We start from the raw sequence: 21,460 nt of genomic DNA, 5'->3' as shown, positions 1-21,460 counted from the left end.
CAGGTACGTCGCGCGCAACTCATCCCATTGCTCTTCAGGTTCTCATCTCTCCCGCTACCTCCCGCAAATTAACTCTGTATCCCCCGAAAATTACTTTCCCCAACTCGGGATGTCTGACGTTAGTAAGTTAGGCTATTTATGTAGTCAGGAACATCTTAGTCAAGCTTTTTCTCCCGCATGATATTGTGCTTAAAACTATAGGCTAAACTTAGCATGTACTGTACACAACATTTCCTTTTTATTAAAGACAATTTAGTGCGTTGTAAACAGCCACCTGTCTGTAAAATTAATCAACTGATTCATATTTGAGCAGCCTAATGATGATACAGGTTTGATTTGTAGATTTATTATCAATAATCAACATCTGAGTCAAAAGATATCTGAAAAAAAATGTGAGGCATACTTTGTGATGTTCATCTCTCCTTTTTATCTGAAGGTTATGCATATGTGTTAGATACTAGTTTTTTGTTGTTTTTTAACAGCCACAGTTCTCTATACAATAACACAAGACCCTGTGACGGTGGCTGATTAGAGACGGATGGTGTATTTCCAGAGTTGGTGAAATGACCAAGCACACCTTCTTGGTCATATGTGGTGATAATAATGAAGGTATGTTTGATAAAGTTCTGTATTTGTTTCACATAAGCTGAGAGGGTATTATAGCATTAGAGAATAACGAATGACATGAAGGTGATACGTTTTGTATTGTGGGTGAACTGTTACTTAAATAATGTTTTGCTCTTTACTTTGCACTTTTCCTCTTCTGCTTATCCTAATATTTTAGATTATATTTGGACCTGAAACATCTGCTTGACTCCAGTAAAGGTGGCGTCAATACTGGACCTGAAAGGGCCTAACAAGTTGAATCTGGTAAAGAAACATGCACGCGCGCACACAAGCACGCACGCACGCACGCACACGCTTACAGAAAACTGTTGTTTATGAAGTTTATGAATATTTTTTACACTGTGGCCAGTCAGCATCACTAAATGATATAAAAGATTTTAAGATCCTCTAAATTTTGCTCCAAGTGTTGTGTTAAATTCAGGATTCTGGACAGACAGCTGCCTGTTTTTCCAGTTCTAGTCATAGTGGTTAACCTAATTGTTTTTGGAGATCCAACAGTGATGTATGTGTTTTTTCTACTTTTCCATATCCTGTCACCTCAACCAGCTGGGAGAGTCAAGTTGTGGATCATCATGAAGATTTTCAAAAGGTGAGTTTAGATTTCTTGAATGTTTTATTTACTTTAAATGTTCTTTTAAATATATCATAGAATTTGATTGCAATTTGTTTTCAAACATTTTTCTTAGTCATGCTGGAGTCTTGAAGAGTACTTAGATGAGCATCACCCTATATCTGTGCATCAGGAACCACCAGACGAGCGATCAGCAGCTGCTACATCGTCATGGATAAAAAGGTCATCCTGTGGCTGGGAAGCACTTCATTCACAGGACATGCTTGATGAGATTTCCTAGCTCCAGTTTGTTTTCACACAAGTTTACAGCATTTATACCTTCATTTAAACTGCTCTGTTTGATATGGAGGACCAAGGAAACACCCGAAGTGAAAGATTTGCACGCCAAGTTGTTTAAAATGTAATTTCACAAGAAAACTATGAGTTCAGAAGAAAACTATGAGTGACGCTATATTGAACTTTCAAATTGCTCTGATGAAACATCAAGTTTGGACCAAAGGACTGAAACAGCCTTTTTGAGCCCTGGTCATACATATTTTGTTGATACTGTCTGTACTAATAAAACATTTAAAGCATATTTGACATTGTTGCATTTTAAAAACTGAATGAATTGTTGAAGTGGTGAATGTTTCAAATAAAATGTTTTTTCTTTTGTAATTTACAGTCTATTTTGCCTTTTTACCATATTTACACTCAAGAGAGTTGAATAAAATAACAATATATTACACCAGGCGGTGTTAAATATAGTTACATTTTTTAACTCTGCCCAGAGTTAAAATTAACCCTTACTTCGGTGTCAATATGCCAACCCTTTTAAAAGTGTTGATTTAACTTTGTTTTGAGTGGACCCCATGAGACACTTTCAAAGTGTTGAAATTAACACCCATAGAGTTGTTTTGGGTCCCCATATTTTGCTGTGTAATTTCAACTGTGTTTAAATCATATTCTGTGTGAGAATGATGAAAAAAAAACCTATTTCATAAAAGTACTTCTGTCCCTTGTGGCATAATATGAAAAAGATCGAGAGAGAAGGAATGTGGACTGTTTCATTTCACTGGATTGCACCCTCCATATGTGAAACATGCATCCTTGAGCCCACGGGCAAAACTCAAGCATGTGCTTCTCAACAGCCGTAAATTATTTACAGATTTGCTATTTTTTGCTAATCAATATATGTATTTTTTATTATGTTTGTTTAGTTGCATGGATTCTTTTGTCTATGTTTAGTAATTTATGCTTAATTTTACCTGTTTGAATCATAACATTTAGCCCTCTTCTTCTCTGATTAATAAACTCATGAATCAAAAAAAATAAAATAAAAAAATAACAAAAGTCTACAAGTTAAGTTTGAACTGATCTGTAATATCTAAAGCCACTGCTCAATGAATCTACTTTGATAAGTTTTTTCTATGTTTGTTTGGAAAAATTTAATCTGTGTCATGAGCCAGATGTATTTGTTAGCTGTATCAATAATATTTCATCTCTGGAGGGAGGGAGCCCTTTTATCTTAGCTTAGCATAGCCTAATCAATCGGATTAGACCATTAGCATAATTGTCTGGTTTAAAACTATACTCTTCTGTGGCTACATCTTATGGTAATGTCAAATGAATATGAGAAAACGTTCGAGGTTACAGAAGTAACCCTTCGTTCCCCGAGGAGGGGAACGGAAGTGCCATGAATGGGAGGATTCGGATCAGAAGCCGCTTATCTGGAGAGTATTGAACGGGCCAATGAATGAAATTAATTGGCAGCGTAAGCTTGCGCAGGTGTGTGACATCTGCAATTATCTCAGCATATAAGCACACCTGAAGCCAGCAGACGCCATCCTTTTAAGCTGAAGAGACTTTCAAACAGCTAAGGGACAGTCATTATGGCGACGGAATATGGCACTTCCGTTCCCCTCCTCGGGGAACGAAGGGTTACTTCTGTAACCTCGAACGTTCCCCTTCGGTTGGGGAACTTCAGTGCCATGAATGGGAGAATATGGAAAGCGCCATAATGACTGCACCTTACCAACACCCCCGATGAGGAGATAGTCAAGCAAGCGTGACGCACCCACATCATGGGGGGCGCGGTCCTCCAACGTGTCCCTGGCCCTAATTTATCCTACTTCAACAGAAGTTTTACGGATTTAGATATATTCTTTGGGAAGTCGTGAGCATCTAGATAATTCTAGGAATACGACAGTACGTTGGGAAGCGTGCAATCCCGATAGGGAGGACGCTGCGGAGGCCATCCGTTACCCAAGGGGGGGATAGATGGCAGAATTTACCTATGGACTAGCCCTAAAAGGGGGGTACGCATAGCAAAAGAGTGGTTAGCGGAGAGGGAAGACACGGGTCCACCCAGGGGGGGGACTTAACCGTGGCGGAATAAGCATATGGGATCGCCTAGTGGGGATCACGCATAGCAGGCACCTATACCCAAAACGCGGGCTGACCAGCGGGCAGACCTACAACGTAGTGGGCCAGCAAGTGACTCCTCCGCTGAGTCAGTGCTGGGGGCCACGGAGGAATCTGCAGGGCTCACCTGACGGGGAACTTTACTGACAGATAAAAAAGGCGCACGTACCTCCGTGTTAGGGAGAATGGCGCCGCAAGCGTGTTTCAACACCCTACCGAGTTGTCTCCTCAATCACCAAAGGGTTACCTAATACCCTTGAGGAAACCGGCTCCACTCGCAGATTGTAAAACCTTGCAAATGTGTTGGGTGTCGCCCAGCCCGCAGCTCTACAGATGTCTGTTAGAGAGGCGCCGCGTGCACGCGCCCAAGAGGATGCAACGCTCCGAGTGGAGTGTGCACGAACTCCCGGGGGACACGGCTGACCTCGACTCGAATAAGCGAGTGAAATGGCATCCACAATCCAGTGGGATAATCTTTGTTTTGATACGGCACTTCCCTGCTGCCGACCGCCATAACAGACAAAGAGCTGCTCAGATGATCTAAAATTCTGAGTACGGTCCACAGAAATGCGCAGAGCGCGAACTGGACAAATTAAAGAAAGGGCTGGGTCTGCCTCCTCCGGGGGCAGCGCTTGCAGGTTCACTACCTGATCTCTAAAGGGGGTGGTAGGAACCTTGGGCACATAACCGGGGCGGGGTCTCAGGATGACGTGAGAGTAATCCGGCCCGAATTCCAGGCACGAGTCACTGACCGAAAATGCCTCCAGGTCCCCGACCCTCTTGATGGAGGCCAACGCAACCAGCAGAGCTGTCTTCAGGGACAGAAATCTTAGAGATACTGATTCGAGTGGCTCAAAGGGATCGGATCGCAGACTTGTGAGAACGAGGGCGAGATCCCAAGAGGGCATGAGAGGGGGGCGAGATGGATTAATCCGCCTAGCACCCCTAAGGAACTGGATGACCAGGTTATGCTTTCCCACGGTGCCGCCAGCTACCGCGCTATGATAAGCGGAGATGGCGGCCACGTAAACCTTGAGAGTGGAGGGCGACAGCCTGCTGTCCAACTTCTCTTGAAGGAAAGAGAGCACAACAGTAATCTGGCAATTTCGGGGGTCTTCTCTGCGAGAGACGCACCATTCAGTGAATAGACTCCACTTCAGGGCGTAGGCGCGCCTCGTGGAGGGGGCTCTAGCCTGAGTGATGGTATTAACCACCGCAGTCGGTAGGTTACCTAAGTCTTCCTCGCGTCTAGGGACCACACGTGGAGGTTCCAAAGATCGGGGCGAGGGTGCCAGATGGTGCCCTGTCCCTGAGAGAGTAGGTCCTCTCTCAAAGGGATCCGCCAGGGGAGGGCCGTCGCGAGGAGTGAGAGCTCTGATATCCAGGTCCGGTTGGGCCAAAGGGGCGCAACTAGCAGAACCTGTTCCTCGTCCTCCCTGACCTTGCACAGAAACTGCACGAGCAGGCTCACTGGGGGAAACGCATACTTGCGCATGCCCCGAGGCCAGCTGTGGGCCAGTGCATCCGTGCCGAGAGAGCCCTCGGTCAGGGAAAAAAACAACTGGCAGTGAGCGTTCTCGGGGGAAGCAAACAGATCGATCTGGGCCTCCCCGAATCGCGCCCATATCAGCTGAACAGACTCGGGGTGGAGTCTCCATTCTCCAGGGCGTAACAGCTGTCGTGAGAGCGCATCGGCTGCACAATTGAGCGTGCCTGGGACGTGAATGGCGCGCAGCGATTTCAGCCGCGGGTGACTCCAGAGGAGCAGACGGCGGGCGAGCTGAGACATGCGGCGAGAGCGCATACCCCCCATGCGGTTGATATACGCCGCCGCCGCCATACTGTCCGTCCTGACCAGCACGTGTTGCCGCTCCAGCACCGGTAAAAAGCGGTGGAGAGCGAGGAACACTGCCAACAGCTCTAGGCGATTGATATGCCAATGCAGCTGGGCACCCTTCCAAAGGCCCGCAGCCGCATGCCCGCGACACACGGCCCCCCAACCCGTGTTGGAAGCGTTTGTTGAAACAACAACATGGCTGGACGCCTGTCCTAGAGGCACACCGGCCTGTAGGAACGAGGGGTCGTTCCAAGGGCTGAGGGCGCGGCGACACAGCGCAGTAACCGAGACCCGGTGTGTGCCCGCGTGCCATGCGCGTCTGGGGACCCGATCGTGAAGCCAGTGCTGAAGTGGTCTCATATGGAGCAACCCGAGCGGCGTGACGGCGGCTGCGGATGCCATATGCCCCAGGAGCCTCTGAAAGAACTTCAGTGGGACCACTAGTTTGCTGTCGAGCTCCCTCAGACAGTTCAGCAACAGGCGAGCGCGTTCCTCGGAGAGGTGCGCTACCATGGTGATCGAGTCCAGCTCCATCCCGAGAAAAGAAATCCTCTGCACGGGGGCGAGTTTGCTCTTTTCTCGGTTGACCTGAAGCCCCAGTAGGCGGAGATGCCGAAGCACCTTGTCCCTGTGCATAATCAATTGCTCCCGCGAGTGGGCTAAAATCAGCCAGTCGTCGAGATAATTGAGTATGCGAATGCCCGCGAGCCGAAGGGGCGCTAGGGCACCCTCCGCGAGTTTGGTGAAGACCCGCGGAGACAGAGAGAGCCCGAAGGGGAGGACCTTGTACTGCCACGCTCGACCCTCGAACGCAAACCGCAGAAATTGGCGGTGGCGTGGAAGAATGGAGACATGGAAATACGTGTCCTTCAGGTCTATGGCTGCAAACCAATCCCGAGGACGAACGCATTGGAGAATGCGCCTCTGCGTGAGCATTCTGAACGGCAGCTTGTGCAGACAGCGGTTCAAAACGCGCAGATCTAGGATTGGCCGTGACCCACCGCTCTTTTTGGGTACGATGAAGTATGGGCTGTAAAACCCACTCTCCATCTCGGCTGGAGGAACCGGCTCGATTGCACCCTTCGCCAGGAGGGCAGCAATCTCCTCTCGCAAGACAGGGGCGGACAGGGGGTTGACCCTGGAGAATACACGCCCGTAAACTTGGGGGGCCGTTTCGCGAACTGAATCGCGTAACCGAGTCTGATTGTGCGTATGAGCCACCGCGAGGGGCTGGCCCGCGCTAACCAGGCAGGCAGAGCCCTCGCTAATGGAGTCATCGCTACAATCGCTGACGTACCAGCGGTGGGGCAGCGCGGAGTGGGTGTGCTGATCCGGGAAGCACGAGGGTCCCGCGGAAGAGCTGGAGGAGAGCGATTCGCTCTGGCTCCGCACCCTGACTCCGGAGAGGGGGCTGGAGGGCTGAGGAAAGGGAGACCGTCCCCCCAGCGCTCGTGAGCCACTGGCGAAGCACGTAGAGTCTGCGAGCCGGAAGGCAGCGCGTCCCGGACTGGCAGAACTCGTGCAGTCACATCCGGGGAAGGGAAAAAGTGCTCTTTTACTGATGTTTTGGTGGCACTGAAAAGTACCGTTGTTATCGGGGCCCCGCCCTCCAGCGGGGAAAGAGCAAGTTTCCTCTTCTCCGGATGGCCTGTCTCAGGGACGCTTCGCGGTCCGTTTACCGGACTTAACGGCGCCCTGGGCAGGAGGGGCTGCCTGCTTTCGAGGTGAACGCCGCGCCCGCTTGGCCGGAGGCGCAGGCGGGGGCGGGGCAGCACTCGTTGGCGGGCGCCCTCGGCGAGGAACAGCGGAGGTGGATGGCTCGGCGGGCGGAGCGGGCTTACGGCCACGCCGATAGATGACATTGCCCATCGCATCCGACTGCTCTTTCACCGCCTTGAATTCCTGGGTGAATTCACCGACGGTGTCGCCGAACAGGCCAGCCTGGGATATGGGCGAGTCAAGAAAGCGAACTTTGTCAACGTCGCGCATATCGGCCAGGTTTAGCCAGAGGTGGCGTTCCTGAACCACAAGTGTGGACATCGTCCTCCCCAGCGCACACGCGGCGGACTTAGTAGTCCGAAGAGCATAGTCGGTCGCGGTGCGCAGCTCATGTAATAAGCTTGGGTTGGACCCGCCCTCGTGCAGCTCGGCCAGCGCCTGCGCTTGGTAGCGCTGGTAGGTGGCCATCGCGTGCAAAGCAGAAGCAGCCTGGCCCGCAGCCTTATAAGCTCTGGCTCCGAGGGAGGCAGACAACCTACAGGCTTTGGACGGGAGGCGGGGCAAACCCCGCCACGTAGAGGCGCCGCGCGGACAAAGATTGACCGCGATAGCGCGCTCCACTGACGGGATCGCCTCATACCCCCTGGCAGCTCCGCCGTCAAGGGCGGTGAGGGCGGAGGCACTCGCAGCACGGGCAGAGAAAGGTGCCCTCCAGGACTGCGTGAGCCTACTGTGCACTTCCGGGAAGAAGGGGACGAGAGGCTTCGAAGGCTTCGCCTTCTGGTCCTCTACGTAGCACCCATCTAGTCGGTCCGGCCGCGGAGCTGGGGGATAAACCATCTCCAACCCCACGGCCGAAGCAGCCCGGGAAAGCACGGCTAACATGTCCGCTTCAGGATCCGATTTGACAGCGCTCACCTGCCCGGAGGGGGCGAGCGGGTCCGGATCTTCGTCGGACAGTGAAAGCCCACCCTCCGATGCCGCGGAGGACATCTGATCTCCGGTGTCAGCGAGTGTGAGAGCTACCATCTGGTTAGACGGATCACTCTCACCACCCGAAGCTTGGATGGAGCGCCGTGAGGAGCGAGAGGTCCGCGAGCCCGTGGGCGGCGGATTAGCTCCCGCTGAAACCCTCAGATCTGCCCGAGCGCCCGCTGCTTTTTTAGAGCAGGAGGCAACTGGGGTGGCTCGCTCTCTTGCGAAAGTTAGCCGCGATCTTAGCTGTGCAACGGTCATGGCATCGCAATGACGACATGAACCGCCCGCGAGCACCGCATTAACATGCTGGACCCCCAAACATGCAATGCAGTGATCGTGTCCATCATCCGGAGACAGGAAACCCCCGCATCCAGAAACGCACAGTCGGAGCGCCATCCTGAAAAGGACGTGCTGCACGACTGTGTTGCTCTTTTAGGAAAGTTGCAACTATACGCACCGCTCTGGAGGACCGGACCCAAAGAACCGCAGGCAAGGGAGTAACCCAGCTCGACCGTCTGCCACCGCGAAGACCCACTCTGGACCGGGAGACACACTCGTTCGCTCTGAAGTGCTGATCAGCAAGAGGAACCCTCATCGACTCACTCAGAAAGGATCTGAAGCGAAAAGGATGGCGTCTGCTGGCTTCAGGTGTGCTTATATGCTGAGATAATTGCAGATGTCACACACCTGCGCAAGCTTACGCTGCCAATTAATTTTATTCATTGGCCCGTTCAATACTCTCCAGATAAGCGGCTTCTGATCCGAATCCTCCCATTCATGGCACTGAAGTTCCCCAACCGAAGGGGAACAACTATTATATAGTTGCTATTTTCTAGGCTAACATGGCTTTGAAGTATACTCTCATTCTGCTGTGATATTCAAGGAACTTCTCTGCAGTACGGTTGCTTAAACAGGTGCAAAAACTTTATACTTAAAACTCCTTAAACTAGATATTTATGATTGAGATATTTATGGTCTAATCTGATTCAATGATTTATGCTAAACTAAGTTAAAAGTGCTCCTGCCAACCCGGAGATCTGCTCAATGGATTTAAAAAATGATAAAACTCAACAGTTGTGTATTTGTAAGATGAGCCTAAAAGTGAAGTGTTTCTTTAAAAAGTAGAACAACCAATACAGTCAATCAAGCACTACAATTTTGTAGTCTTGAACTCACTTTCTTTTTCCTCTGTACTCCATCCTCTGTCCACTAAAGCTTTTATGGGTAACGATTTAGTCTTTTGACTCATGGTTTGAGTGTAGGATGAGAAGAATACCTAAAATCCCTAGAGAAATTCTTGCGTGCCACAACCAGCTTAATTTTTGCTAAAAGATCTACAGTAAAAAAAAGAGATAAAAAACAATAGTAACAAATATACCTTTGTGCATTTGTAACCAAGGCTCTGTTTGTTCAAACTACTTATTTAAAATGAGATGAAACAACAACTCTTGAGTGTTTTTTTGTTTGTTTTTCTTTTGGGACAACTCTTAATTGTAACTTAAACTAAAAGCACAGGTGGGTTAATGTGGGTGTCTCAGCTCAGAGATGAGATTTACTGTAAGGTGGGGCAAGATCATTTAGAGATTCTAAACAATTCATTCATTTATTTTATTTTCTGCTTAGTCTCTTTATTAATCCGGGGTCGCCACAGCAGAATGAGCAAACGTCCATAAACACTCATTCACACTCATATACTAGATAGGGCTGGGCTATTTGGCAAATAATAAAAAAAAACTAGATTTTTTATAAAGTTTGACCGATTCACGATTTCGATTTTTTATTTATTTTTTTATTGTGTAACTAGTCAACTTAAAACATCACAACAATATGACTGAAGTAACATTCTCTTTATAAGTAACTTGAAAAATTATCTGGTTAAGGAACATTGTATTTTTAATGGCCATGCAATACATAAATTGTTTCAATGAAGTTTATTTCTTTTTTTTTTTTTTTTTTGCTTGTAGCAAGGATGAACACAAAAATCTTTTAACAGAAGGCTGTTCCAAGCCTAAAAAATATAAACATTGTTGATAACCCTCCGAATCTGAATGAAGCCGCTCTTTTCAAAAAACGAAGTTGCTTTGTCTGTCTGGCAATATTTCGGCTTTTAATCGAATGAAAAGTTTATTTAGATGAGCCAATATTAAAAAAATTGCAGTGAAGTAACTGTGACGTGCGGCCACATCTGGGGCCTGATCTAATCTCTCTCTCGCTGTCACCCGCAAACAGATGCCACAGAAGTCAAGTCGCAAAACTGAGGCTGTTATACCAGCTGAAAGATAGAATAGCTGAAGCCTTTGCGAAATCTGTCAAAATACAGCACTGAAATTAACAGGCATAAATGTTTTTGAGCCAAAAAATCTATTTGTAAATATCTGTAAACACAATCAGAGCTAATGTTATAGAGAAGTTGTACCGCCTAATAATTATATTAATTCTAATAAAATGAAAACCAAAATAAACAATTCATTGCATTTTTCGTTTGATAAAAATGTATAAAAATGAAAAAAACAAGAAAAAAAAAACAAAGGATGGCTAGTTTAAATTAATGTGTTTTAATATTAATAAAAATATGCTTAGTCCATTTAAGCTTAACGGCATTAGCTACACCACCAATAGACAAGCCATTCAAAAATTATTATTTCACTGTGTACTAGGTTATTACTTATATTTTACAATACAAACTAAATGTAGCATGTCTCCCTGTCATTTAAAACATGCAATTCATGTCATTAACAATACTTATCGTATAGGATCTGTATAGGCTGTCTGATCTACAGAAGCCAGCCTGATCTCAGCCGATTTAGCACAGTTCAAACTAAGATATGCGTGGTTTTTCACATGGCAGGTTTTTACTTCCTTCATACATGTTGTGATCGAGTTTATCGATATGATAAGGGAATATGTCTTGACAATTCGCACAGACGTGACTTAGTAAAGCGTGAAGTCATGTAGGATTTCATTTGTTGCATGAGTCGGAATGTAAATCCCCTCATCAGGCAGTGCTGGAGTAGCGTGAGAAAGTGGACCAAAGTGCGTTTGATCCAAACGTATTAACAAAAGAAAAATACACAACTTAAGATAATGCTTGTATATGTTGTAATAGCACCATGCAGCTTTGCAATTCATGCCCACAACTTCATGCATTGGGTTTAATTAGGCTATCTAATATCTGTGTTCAGTCCGTCACTACCATGATTGAAACTCAGACAGGCAGTCAGATAATAGAGAGTGAACCAAAGTGCATTGGTGCAATTATAATGTATTTAATGTTTTTTTATAAAAAAAAATTGCGATACCTCGATTTAATATAAAATAAAATTGTCTTAAAACGTAAATTCGATTTAATCGAAAAAATCGGAAAAAAACAAATCGCCCAGCCCTAACTACAGATTATTTAGCCTACCCAATTCACCTTTACCACATGCCTTTGGACTGTGGGGGCAACCAGAGCACCCGGAGGAAACCCACGCGGACATGCAAACTCCACACAGAAATGCCAACTGATCCAGCTGAGGCTCAAACAAGCAACTTTCTTGCTGTGAGACAATGGCACTACCTACTGTGCAACTGCGTCGCCCTCTAAAATAATTAAAATAATTTTAGACTGTATTCTAAAATGCAATGTTAAACAGCTAACATGGGGGAAATGTAGTCATATTTATGAGATCCAGTTAACAGGCATGGACATAAAGTGCATTACAGTAATCTAACCAAGTGGTCATAAAAACATGGGTTACTGCCCCAAACTATAGTTCTGGTATATATTGTCTTAATCGGAAGTCTTAATCGGAAAAAGCTATATTTAACTACCACTCTAATTTGATTGTCAAATTTCACCCCTTAATTGGTGACAGTAGGCTTAATTTGCTGAGCTAATGAACCCAAACTGACCAGGCAGGCCCCAATAGTATACTTCAAAAACCATTACTTCAGTTTTGTTTTCATTCATTCATTTTCTTATAGTCTTTTTATTATTCTGGGGTCGCCACAGCAAAATGAACCGCCAACTTATATGTTTTACGCAGCAAATGCACTTTCAGCAGCAACCCATCCCTGGGGGAGATAAAGGAGCAGATAAAGAAAGAAAAGGAAGGCCCTAAAATAGAGCCCTGCAGAACCCCAAAAGAGAGAGGAGCCGATGAGGACACGAAACCATAACAATTTACACAGAAATTTGGCCTTTGTAGTGCTATGCCCTTGATGCCCCCCTATTGCTCCACATGAGAGTTCAAAATTTCATGATTTTATGTTTAATCCTCTTAAATTTATAAAAATTTGTTAAATAAGTAAATTCCTTCATGTCAGCCCAACACAAATCAATTATGTGGAATTTTTTACAGTGTATAAAAGCAAAGTGTTTATCCTACATCTATGAAAATTATACTCATTAAATAAATATTTTAAATATCTATTTAAAGACATTTAAATATTTTAAGCGTGTCAATTTATTCATTTTGATGTTTATTCTGCCACTGCAGCTGATCAAGTGCATCTGCCTTTCTTTTCTCAAACTGCTGCTGTCTCATTTACTTTAATGCTCTACCAAGAACAAGAAGTAGGAGAGCGGGAGGGAATAAGACTTGCCCATTGTCTTTGCCTCAGGACTTTACATGGCTCCAGCTGGGGTTTTTAATGAAATGCAAGACCTTTTATACAATAGAGTGTCCATTTAGGGCAAGCCTAAAGCCATTTACAGCAACTAAACAAGAGTATTTGAGCTAAGATGATCAAGCTTGCTTCACTAGAAAGAGAAAGTGTTTGCTTTTGGTTTAATTCATACTAATTTTCCTCATCTGACCTAGTTTGCATTTATTTTTGAAGAGGTGGCATTGCAGATTAAGGAGAAAAGAAGTTTGAAAGACATGTTCTACTTCTTTATACCTTTGAACTAGACTATTTTTACCCTTTCATCGCACAATTTTACTGTCTCTAGTGCCTTATAAGTCCAGTCTACAATTAATCTCTGCAGATGATTGATTAATACGTTAATGAATAATTTGAAAAATTGGCCTTGACGGAACAGCTTTTAAAAACATAATGAATCATAACTTTATAACGTCATAATGAAACCTCTTTGACATCTAGAGGCGTTAAGTATATAATGGGCATTTTAATCTGATGAGGCCATGTGAATCAGTCTGCATGTTCTGCGGCTGGTTCATATGATGCCATGAAAATGACACGGTAGAAGGATTAATCATGGGTGCTTATTGTCTCCAAGTAAGAAAATCTAATGGTGACATTAATGGTTCATTAATTTTTATCAGCTTAGTCTCTATTTAAATGGTCAGCAATGCGGATGAATAATGCAATGAACCCCATTCCCCCATTCAAAACTATACATGACATTTAAAAAAAAGCAAGCGATTACACTCACACAGACACAGCTGCTGCTCATCTGATTACAAGGACTATAAATTCACCTTACCTCCACTCACACATTGCTGAGTCTTGTTTCTATTATGCACATTACAAAGGGGTTCTCCTGGTGTGTTGATCCTTGGCTTCTTTCTCGTCTTGACCCATTGCCGCCTAAGCTGACCTTGCCAGCATTTGACCATGATTATTGCATTACCCTTATGATATTGTTTTGCTTCTGTTTATGGCCCTTGCCTGTACAACAGTTATTAATAAACTGCACATAGATCCGCAAGTTTGCTCTCAGCTTCCCACTGTTACAATTAGGGCACAATATATTGTTTCAGCATCTATTAGTCACACTGCAGAGTTTGCATTGTTGAGTCTATCATTTGCATGTGTTTTTGAGGCCTCTGACTGTATGAGGATTTTAAAAGCATTCATTCATTCAATTTCTTTTTGGCTTAGTCCCTTTATTCATTTAGGGTTGCCACAGTGGAATGAACCAACAACATATCCAGCATATGTTTTACACAGCGGAGGCCCTTCCAGCTGCAACCCATCACTGGGAAATAAAAACATTTGGGCATAAGAAATTGTGCCATAAGTAACTTTAATAACTTTTTTTTTTATTATTATTCAATTACTGTACCTGAAAGCAATAAAACCCTGTTTGTTTCAATTGTCACTTTTCATTAATGTATTTATAGCTTTTGTTTAGTTTTGTTAATTTGTTTAGATTTTATGCAGACACACTCCCCTACAGAATCATCCAAGTCAATCTAAAATGATAAATTATTTTCAAATAAAGATAATCAAGTCATTTGGTGAAATTGTATTCATATTGCAATAAATATTGCAGAATGACAAAATATTGCAATATCACATTTTCCCAATGTCGTGCAGCCATAATATGTATTTTTCCACTTTATTCGTTTCAATTAAATTCAATCCATAAATGAAAATATCATTCAGAAAACAGTGACCTTGATGAGAACGAATTTTATTCCTGTCACACTGTTGCTGAGCTACACCTCAAAGTTTCACCTGCCTTTATATATTTATATATAAATATATAAATCATACAACAACAACAAGAAAAGTATTATACAGTTGCTTTAAACAAGATGCTATTTTGCCACACTGGGCCTTCAATGATAGAAGATGTGCAGAACTTTCAGTTTATCAGAAATGTCTATTCACGTCAGGGCCATATTTTTTTTTATAAGGGAGTCGTGCTCATTTGTACTGACTTAGCTCCATCTTTTGTTCATGAGATGAAGTCTGGCAGAATCTATTTAGAACTCCTAGCGTTTTAGAGAGAAAAATATGTCACTGTCCTTGCATATTATTGGGCTGACAGCCTGCCAAGGACTGATTTTAAACACACAATAGATAGTTGCTGCGGCATAGTGGGTTCTGCACTCTATGTAAAACTAGAGTACCATAAACTATTACCCTGACCGTGTACATGTAAGTACTGATGAAAAATGTTGGGCGAGTGAGTGCTGTTTAGATAAAAATTGAACTGACAGTATGGAAAAAATTCTTAATTTCATAAACTTAATTTAATAACTTAAATTGTGCAGTACGTGTGTTGTTAGCTCTGCTGCAAATGGCCTATGTGTTCTTTTATCCAAGTGGATCAAGATCAGGGGTGCCCAAACTTTTTCTTATGAAGGGCCAAAAAAAAAAAACTTGATTGAGGGCAGTGTGCCGAAGATATGTATACCCAACTGTATTACAAAGTTGCCATGGATAATTTCCTAATTTATTTCAAAATAAATAGAAAACATTACTTTAGTCATATTAACTAATGCATAATATATATATTATGCGATTAATTTGAAATAATTAACGCGTTAAAAAAATAACGCAATTAACACAGTTGCAGTGTTTTTATTTACTTACTGTTGTGGTCGATGTGTTCAAGCACTTTTTAAAGGCAAGTTTTAGTATAAAAAAATTAATGTCGCATCAACAGGCTATCCAGAGCGATCAAGCATGTTGAATCTGAAGGGAGCGACGTATGGGTAGGGGCATGTAGGCGCGAGACTCACATGAAGAGCGGTGGGGTTGAGTTGCGTGTGATGTAGTATACAGCACATTTACAGTTGAATTCAGAATTGTTAGCACCCCTGAATTATTAGCCCCCTGTTTATTTTTTCCCTAATTTCTTTTGAACGGAGAGAAGATTTTTACAACACATTTCTAAACATAATAATTTTAATTACTCATCTCTAATAACTGATTTATTTTATCTTTGCCATGATGACAGTAAATAATATTAGACTAGATATTTTTCAAGACACTTCTCTCAGCTTAAAGTGACATTTAACAAGGTTAATTAGGTTACCTAGGCAGGTTAGGGTAATTAGGCAAGTTATTGTATAACGATGGTTTGTTCTGTAGACTATCTGAAAAAAAAATTATAGCTTAAAGGGGCTAATAGTTTTGTCCTTAAAATGGCTTTAAAAAATTAATAACACATACAACAAACAAGACTTTCTCCAGAAGAAAAAATATTATCAGACAATCTGAAAATTTCCTTGCTCTGTTAAACATAATTTGGGAAATATTTAAAAAAGAAAAAAAATTCAAAGAGGGGCTAATAATTCTGACTTCAACTATATATAATTATTTGACAGATTTCAGGGACATTATCATTCATTTGTGGGCATCCGGGAGTCTCTGTGAATTTGCGAATACTCCCGCAAGTTCCGGGAGACTTGGGATGCCTGGACTTGACTGTCTTAGCAACTGTATGAATGTAAAGCAGAATTGAGCAAAATTGTTTCTACTTTATAATTAACGTTCTCAACTCACAGCAATACAACTTTACAATAAGTGCAATTGTTTGTATTCAATACTTTATTGTTTAAACGCCTATTTTGGCATTTTTTGCAGTCCAATTAGAGTCCAACTTTGAAATAATTGTTTTCTTTATTGGTATTGATTGTTTTGAAATTCAAATTTCATTAACATGCCTGTGTTTTCATTTCTGTAATAATTATGGCTGTCAAGCCAGGATCTTGATGGTTTATTGTTGGTATGTCATTTATAATAAGAAATCTGTTACAAGTTTAACAAAAATTTGAATAAACAATTATATTTTGAATTTAAATAGTTTTTGTCTTTCATTTACATTAATTTCACATTTGAATAGCCAGAATGACACTTTTCAGCATTTTAAATGCGATTAATCGTGATTAATCACGATTAATTTAAAAAAGTGTGATTAATTAGCTATTTTTTGTAATCGATTGACAGCACATATAAATATATATATATATATATATATATATATATATATATATATATATATATATATATATATATATATATATATATATATATATATATATATATATATAACGGTTTTTAAATTTTATAATGACACTTATTCCATTACAAAATTTAGAAATGACAATGTGTATTAAAGGCATTAACCCCAACTGTTTCCAACATTCTCCCTTTCTTCTCAGATAGGATGGTGGGCCAAATCAAAGCTTACTTTGGCCCCCGGGCCCTAGTTTGGGTATCTCTGATCTAGATAAAAGCATCTGCTAAATGCTTTAAAGCACTGAGAATATTTAGCAAATAGTGACAGATGCAACATTCATAATGAATTATCCACTTAATTTAACATAATAACATGTTTCTAGGGAATAAATGATTCTGACTGGTCAGAGATATTCTGATCATTTAAATACAAAAAAATAGGTTTAATAACACTTATTTTACACTATATAGTTCTGAAACATTTCCAGAAAACTATGTAAAAAGGGCAAAGATACTGCTGGAGGTTGAAAACTTGTTTGCACTGCACTCCATTTTCATCATCTTCCAGGTTATTGTAGGTTGTAAAGGTTATTGTATTGTACAGTATGTGGGCACTCTGTCCTTGAATAAATTTGGCAAAAATATCAGTTTATAAAAGATGCAGGGCTGCGGCAGGCAGTTTGAATTGAGGTGTTCAGCAAATGATAGATTAGGAGCCTTTTTTGCCACTCCTCCAATTAATAAAACATTAGTGTTTATAGCAAGGGTGGGCAAACTTGGTCCTGGAGGGCCGGTGTCCTGCATAGTATGGCTCCAACACTAGTTAAACACATCTGAACATGCTAATCAGTGTCTTCAAGATCACTAGAAATCTATAAGCAGGTGTGTTTGATTAGAGTTGGATCTAAACTATGCAGGACACCGGCCCTCCAGGATAGAGTTTGCCCACCCCTGTCTTATAGACTATTGTTGTGCAAGTTGTCCTGACAATTTGGTTTTAAGAAAGGCCTTATTATGATGTCAGGATACAGTTAAGTCCATTTTAGAAGACTTTTTGTCACTGAAATTTCAAATTTATTAACAATCAACATGCATTAGTGTTTTTTTAAATTTTATTTTCCCATTTATTTGATTCAAGAAGGAGGTTTAAAATGAATCATCATATATTCTATTGTAATTGCATTTATTTTAAAACTAAGCATGTTTTGACATGTTTTCTAATGGGTGTTTCCCCAATTCATAAGCAAAAGGTATAAAAAAAAAACTTTCAAGTAATTACTATTTTTAACTATTATATTAATTATATTATTACTGCACATCGATGGATTTGCTCTTCTTCCAGACTTATTAGTCCCCTTTTATTTTTACTCTTTTTAAATTATGTTTAACAGAGCAAACTAAATAAATAAGTAAATGAACAAATAAATGAACAAGCAAACATATAAATAAATAAATAAATAAATAAATAAATAAATAAATAAATAAATAAATAAATAAATAAATAAATAATTACAGAACATCTGATAATATATTTTTTTTATTCTGGTGAAAGTCTCATTTGTTTTATTTCTGTAACGGGGAGACTGACACGGAGGGATCCATTTTGCAGTATTTATTAAGTCACACTTAAACATCAACACCTCGCACGGCTGTGCGAACATACAACATACAACTCAACGATGATTAGCAGATAACAGAGGCAGAGTGATTACCAGGCTTGAGTCAAGGGCAGGCGGCGTGGTTCAGAGTCCGTAATACAGGCTTTAGTCAGGGGCAGGCAGCGAGAATCAGAGTCCGTGTAATCAGGCTTTTGGTCAAGGGCAGGCAGAAGACAGAGCAGAGTCGAGAAACGGGCTGAAGTGATCAACGGGAAAATCAGGCAGGATGGAACGCTCAGTAATGCTGGCCGGGGCTAAACAAGACTTCGCAATGAATTGTGTGTGTGAGCTGCTTATATGTGGTACGTGGGTCATTAGTGAGATGGAGAACAGGTGTGCTGGGAACTGAGTGAAAAGGATGACGTAATGGTTAGAAGTCCGGAGATGGTGACCTCTGCTGGTCAGCGAGGGGAATGACTGGGACCGAGTCGGTGACAGAGCCCCCCCCCAACGAACGGCTCCTGAAGTGAGGCAATTCTCGACGCCGGGGTCTTCCACGGGGGCGAGGGGCCGGCATCTCCGGATGTTGTGAGTGGAACTCTTCCAGTAGTGTGGTGTCGAGGATGTCCTTGCGGTTAATCCAAGATCTCTCCTCCGGACCGTACCCCTCCCAATCAACGAGATATTGGAGTTGTCCGCCCCGGCGTCTGGATCTCAGGATCTCGTAGATCTGGTAAGCCTCTTCGCCATCGATCATAAGAGGCGGGGGACCCTGCTCACCGGCTGCCACCTCCCTATCCGTCTCGGCTGGACCAGCAGCAGGCTTGAGCAGAGAGACATGGAAAGTTGGGGAAATACGAAAATGATTAGGGAGTGTCAGTCTGAACGAAACAGGAGATATTTGTCTTTCTATCTGGAAAGGACCCACGTACCTGGGACTGAGTTTCTTGCAGGGCAGCTTGAGGCGTAAGTCGCGGGTGGAAAGCCATACCCATTGTCCTGGGGAATACATAGGACCAGGCCGTCGGTGTCGATCGGCTTGTTCCTTGAAACGCCTTACGGCGTGAGAGAGGTGAGTGTGAGCTGCGTTCCAGACCTCTTCGCAGTTTTTAAACCATGTATCCACCGCAGGGAGTTCAGAGGTCTCGCCGGACCAGGGAAAGAGCGGAGGTTGGAAGCCCAGCACGCATTGAAATGGGGTTAGTCCAGTAGATGCCTTTCTGAGGGAGTTCTGAGCATATTCTGCCCACATCAAAAATTTGGCCCATTCGTTCTGGTTCGAATGACAATACGTGCGGAGGAATCGGCCGATTTCTTGGTTCAAGCGCTCTGTCTGCCCGTTGGATTGGGGATAATAGCCGGATGTTAGGCTAACGTTGATTTGGAGATTTTTAAAGTATGCTGACCAGAGTCGGGATGTAAACTGGGGACCTCTATCCGACACGATGTCTTCGGGGAGACCATAGTACCGAAACACACACTCGCAGAGTAACTGGGCCGTTTCCATGGCTGTGGGCAGTTTGGAAATGGGGATAAGGCGGCAGGATTTTGAAAATCGGTCCACTACTGTGAGGATGGTGGTTTTGCCCTGAGATATGGGTAAATCGGTGATGAAATCTATAGCGATGTGTGACCAGGGACGATGTGGCACCTCCAGGGGTTAGAGTAATCCAGCTGGATGGTGACGGGAGTGTTTGGACATCTGACAGGGTGAGCATTTGTTGATGAAGTTGATTACATCCTTGTGTATGGATGACCACCAGTAGCGGGATTGAATCATTTGTACGGTGGCTGTGCTGCCTGGGTGACCAGAACTGGGGTGGTCATGTACCTCGGAGATGAGTCTTTCTCGAAGCGACGGGGGAACAAAGATTTTATTCTCTGGACAGGGCTGCTGAGAAGGATTATTTTCGACGGCTTGAAGGATCTCCTGTTCTATATCCCACTGGATGAGAGCGACAATTAGAGGATCTTTGATTATGGGTTCATCATGGATTTCAGAGGTCTCATCGTCTGAGAGGCGGGACAGAGCATCTGCTTTGATGTTTTTTGAGCCAGGGATATAGGTGACTTGGAAGTCAAATCGGGTGAAAAACAGCGCCCATCTTGCCTGTCTAGGATTCAGACGTTTACAAGACCGGATGTATTCTAGGTTCTTGTGATCAGTGATGACGATGAAAGGGTGTTTTGCGCCCTCAAGCCAGTGTCTCCATTCTTCTAGCGCGGCTTTCATGGCGAGGAGTTCTCAGTTTCCCACATCGTAGTTCCGTTCAGCGGAGTTGAGCTTGCGAGAATAGAAGGCACAGGGATGGAGCTTCTTATTCACTAGGGATCGTTGGGACAGGATGGCTCCAATTCCAGTGTTGGACGCGTCAATTTCGAATACAAAGGGTTGTTCGGGATCAGGATGACGCAGAATGGGTTAACTGGAGAAGCGAGTCTTTAGCTGGGTAAATGCTCGGACAGCGTCGGGGTTCCATTTAAGGCGAGCATTGTTGGCTTTTACCATGGCGGTCAGTGGGGCAGCGACTGAACTGAAGTTCCTTATGAAGCGCCTGTAGAAGTTAGCAAAGCCCAGGAATCGTTGTAGTTGCCTGATGGTTTCGGGTTGCGGCCATTGTGTCACAGAGTCAACCTTTTGCTGGTCCATGGCCACGCCTTCTGGACTGATAATGTAGCCAAGGAATGAGATGCAGGTCTGGTGGAATTCGCACTTGGAGCTCTTTGCATACAGCTGGTTTTTAATGAGACGTTTGAGCACTGCCCGAACGTGCTGGATATGCTCAGATAGCGAATTGGAATAGACCAGGATGTCGTCAATATATACTATGACCCACTTGTTGAGCATGTCTCTAAATATCTCATTTACAAATGCCTGGAACACGGAAGGACTGTTTGCTAGGCCGAAGGGCATCACGAGATATTCGTAGTGGCCGTCAATAGTAGAGAACCCGGTTTTCCACTCGTCTCCCTGTCGTATGCGCATGAGGTTATATGCACTACGGAGGTCCAACTTAGTGAAATACTGGGCGGATCGGAGTTGTTCAAGGGCGGCAGGAACCAATGGCAATGGGTAGCGGTATT

At 43.4% G+C, this 21,460-nt stretch overlaps 2 protein-coding genes across 5 annotated transcripts in view; both read right to left on the bottom strand.

Annotated features, from left to right (window-relative positions):
* lrrtm4l1 (leucine rich repeat transmembrane neuronal 4 like 1) overlaps positions 1–21,460 on the bottom strand; it is a 318,547-nt gene that overhangs the window by 24,788 nt on the left and 272,299 nt on the right.
* LOC141376329 (uncharacterized) lies at positions 591–19,371 on the bottom strand. The gene is made up of 3 exons (XM_073914561.1): positions 19,309–19,371; positions 1,171–6,066; positions 591–867 (listed from the first exon to the last, which is right to left on the bottom strand). Exons 1-2 carry the CDS (start codon positions 19,369–19,371, stop codon positions 3,814–3,816), a joined length of 2,316 nt encoding a protein of 771 aa, XP_073770662.1. The 3' UTR covers positions 591–867; positions 1,171–3,813.

The sequence above is a fragment of the Danio rerio genome, chromosome 10 (assembly GCF_049306965.1).
Source record: "Danio rerio strain Tuebingen ecotype United States chromosome 10, GRCz12tu, whole genome shotgun sequence".
Classification (NCBI taxonomy): Eukaryota; Metazoa; Chordata; class Actinopteri; order Cypriniformes; family Danionidae; genus Danio; species Danio rerio.
This window is presented reverse-complemented; position numbering and strand designations above follow the sequence as displayed.

Excerpts from the sequence above, each read along its gene's own strand:
- LOC141376329 (XM_073914561.1), bottom strand. The coding sequence starts at position 19,371 with ATGGGTATGGCTTTCCACCCGCGACTTACGCCTCAAGCTGCCCTGCAA. Across the intron at positions 6,067-19,308 it reads TGCAAGAAACTCAGTCCCAG|GGACAAGGTGCTTCGGCATC; the intron begins GTACGTGGGTCC and ends GATTATGCACAG.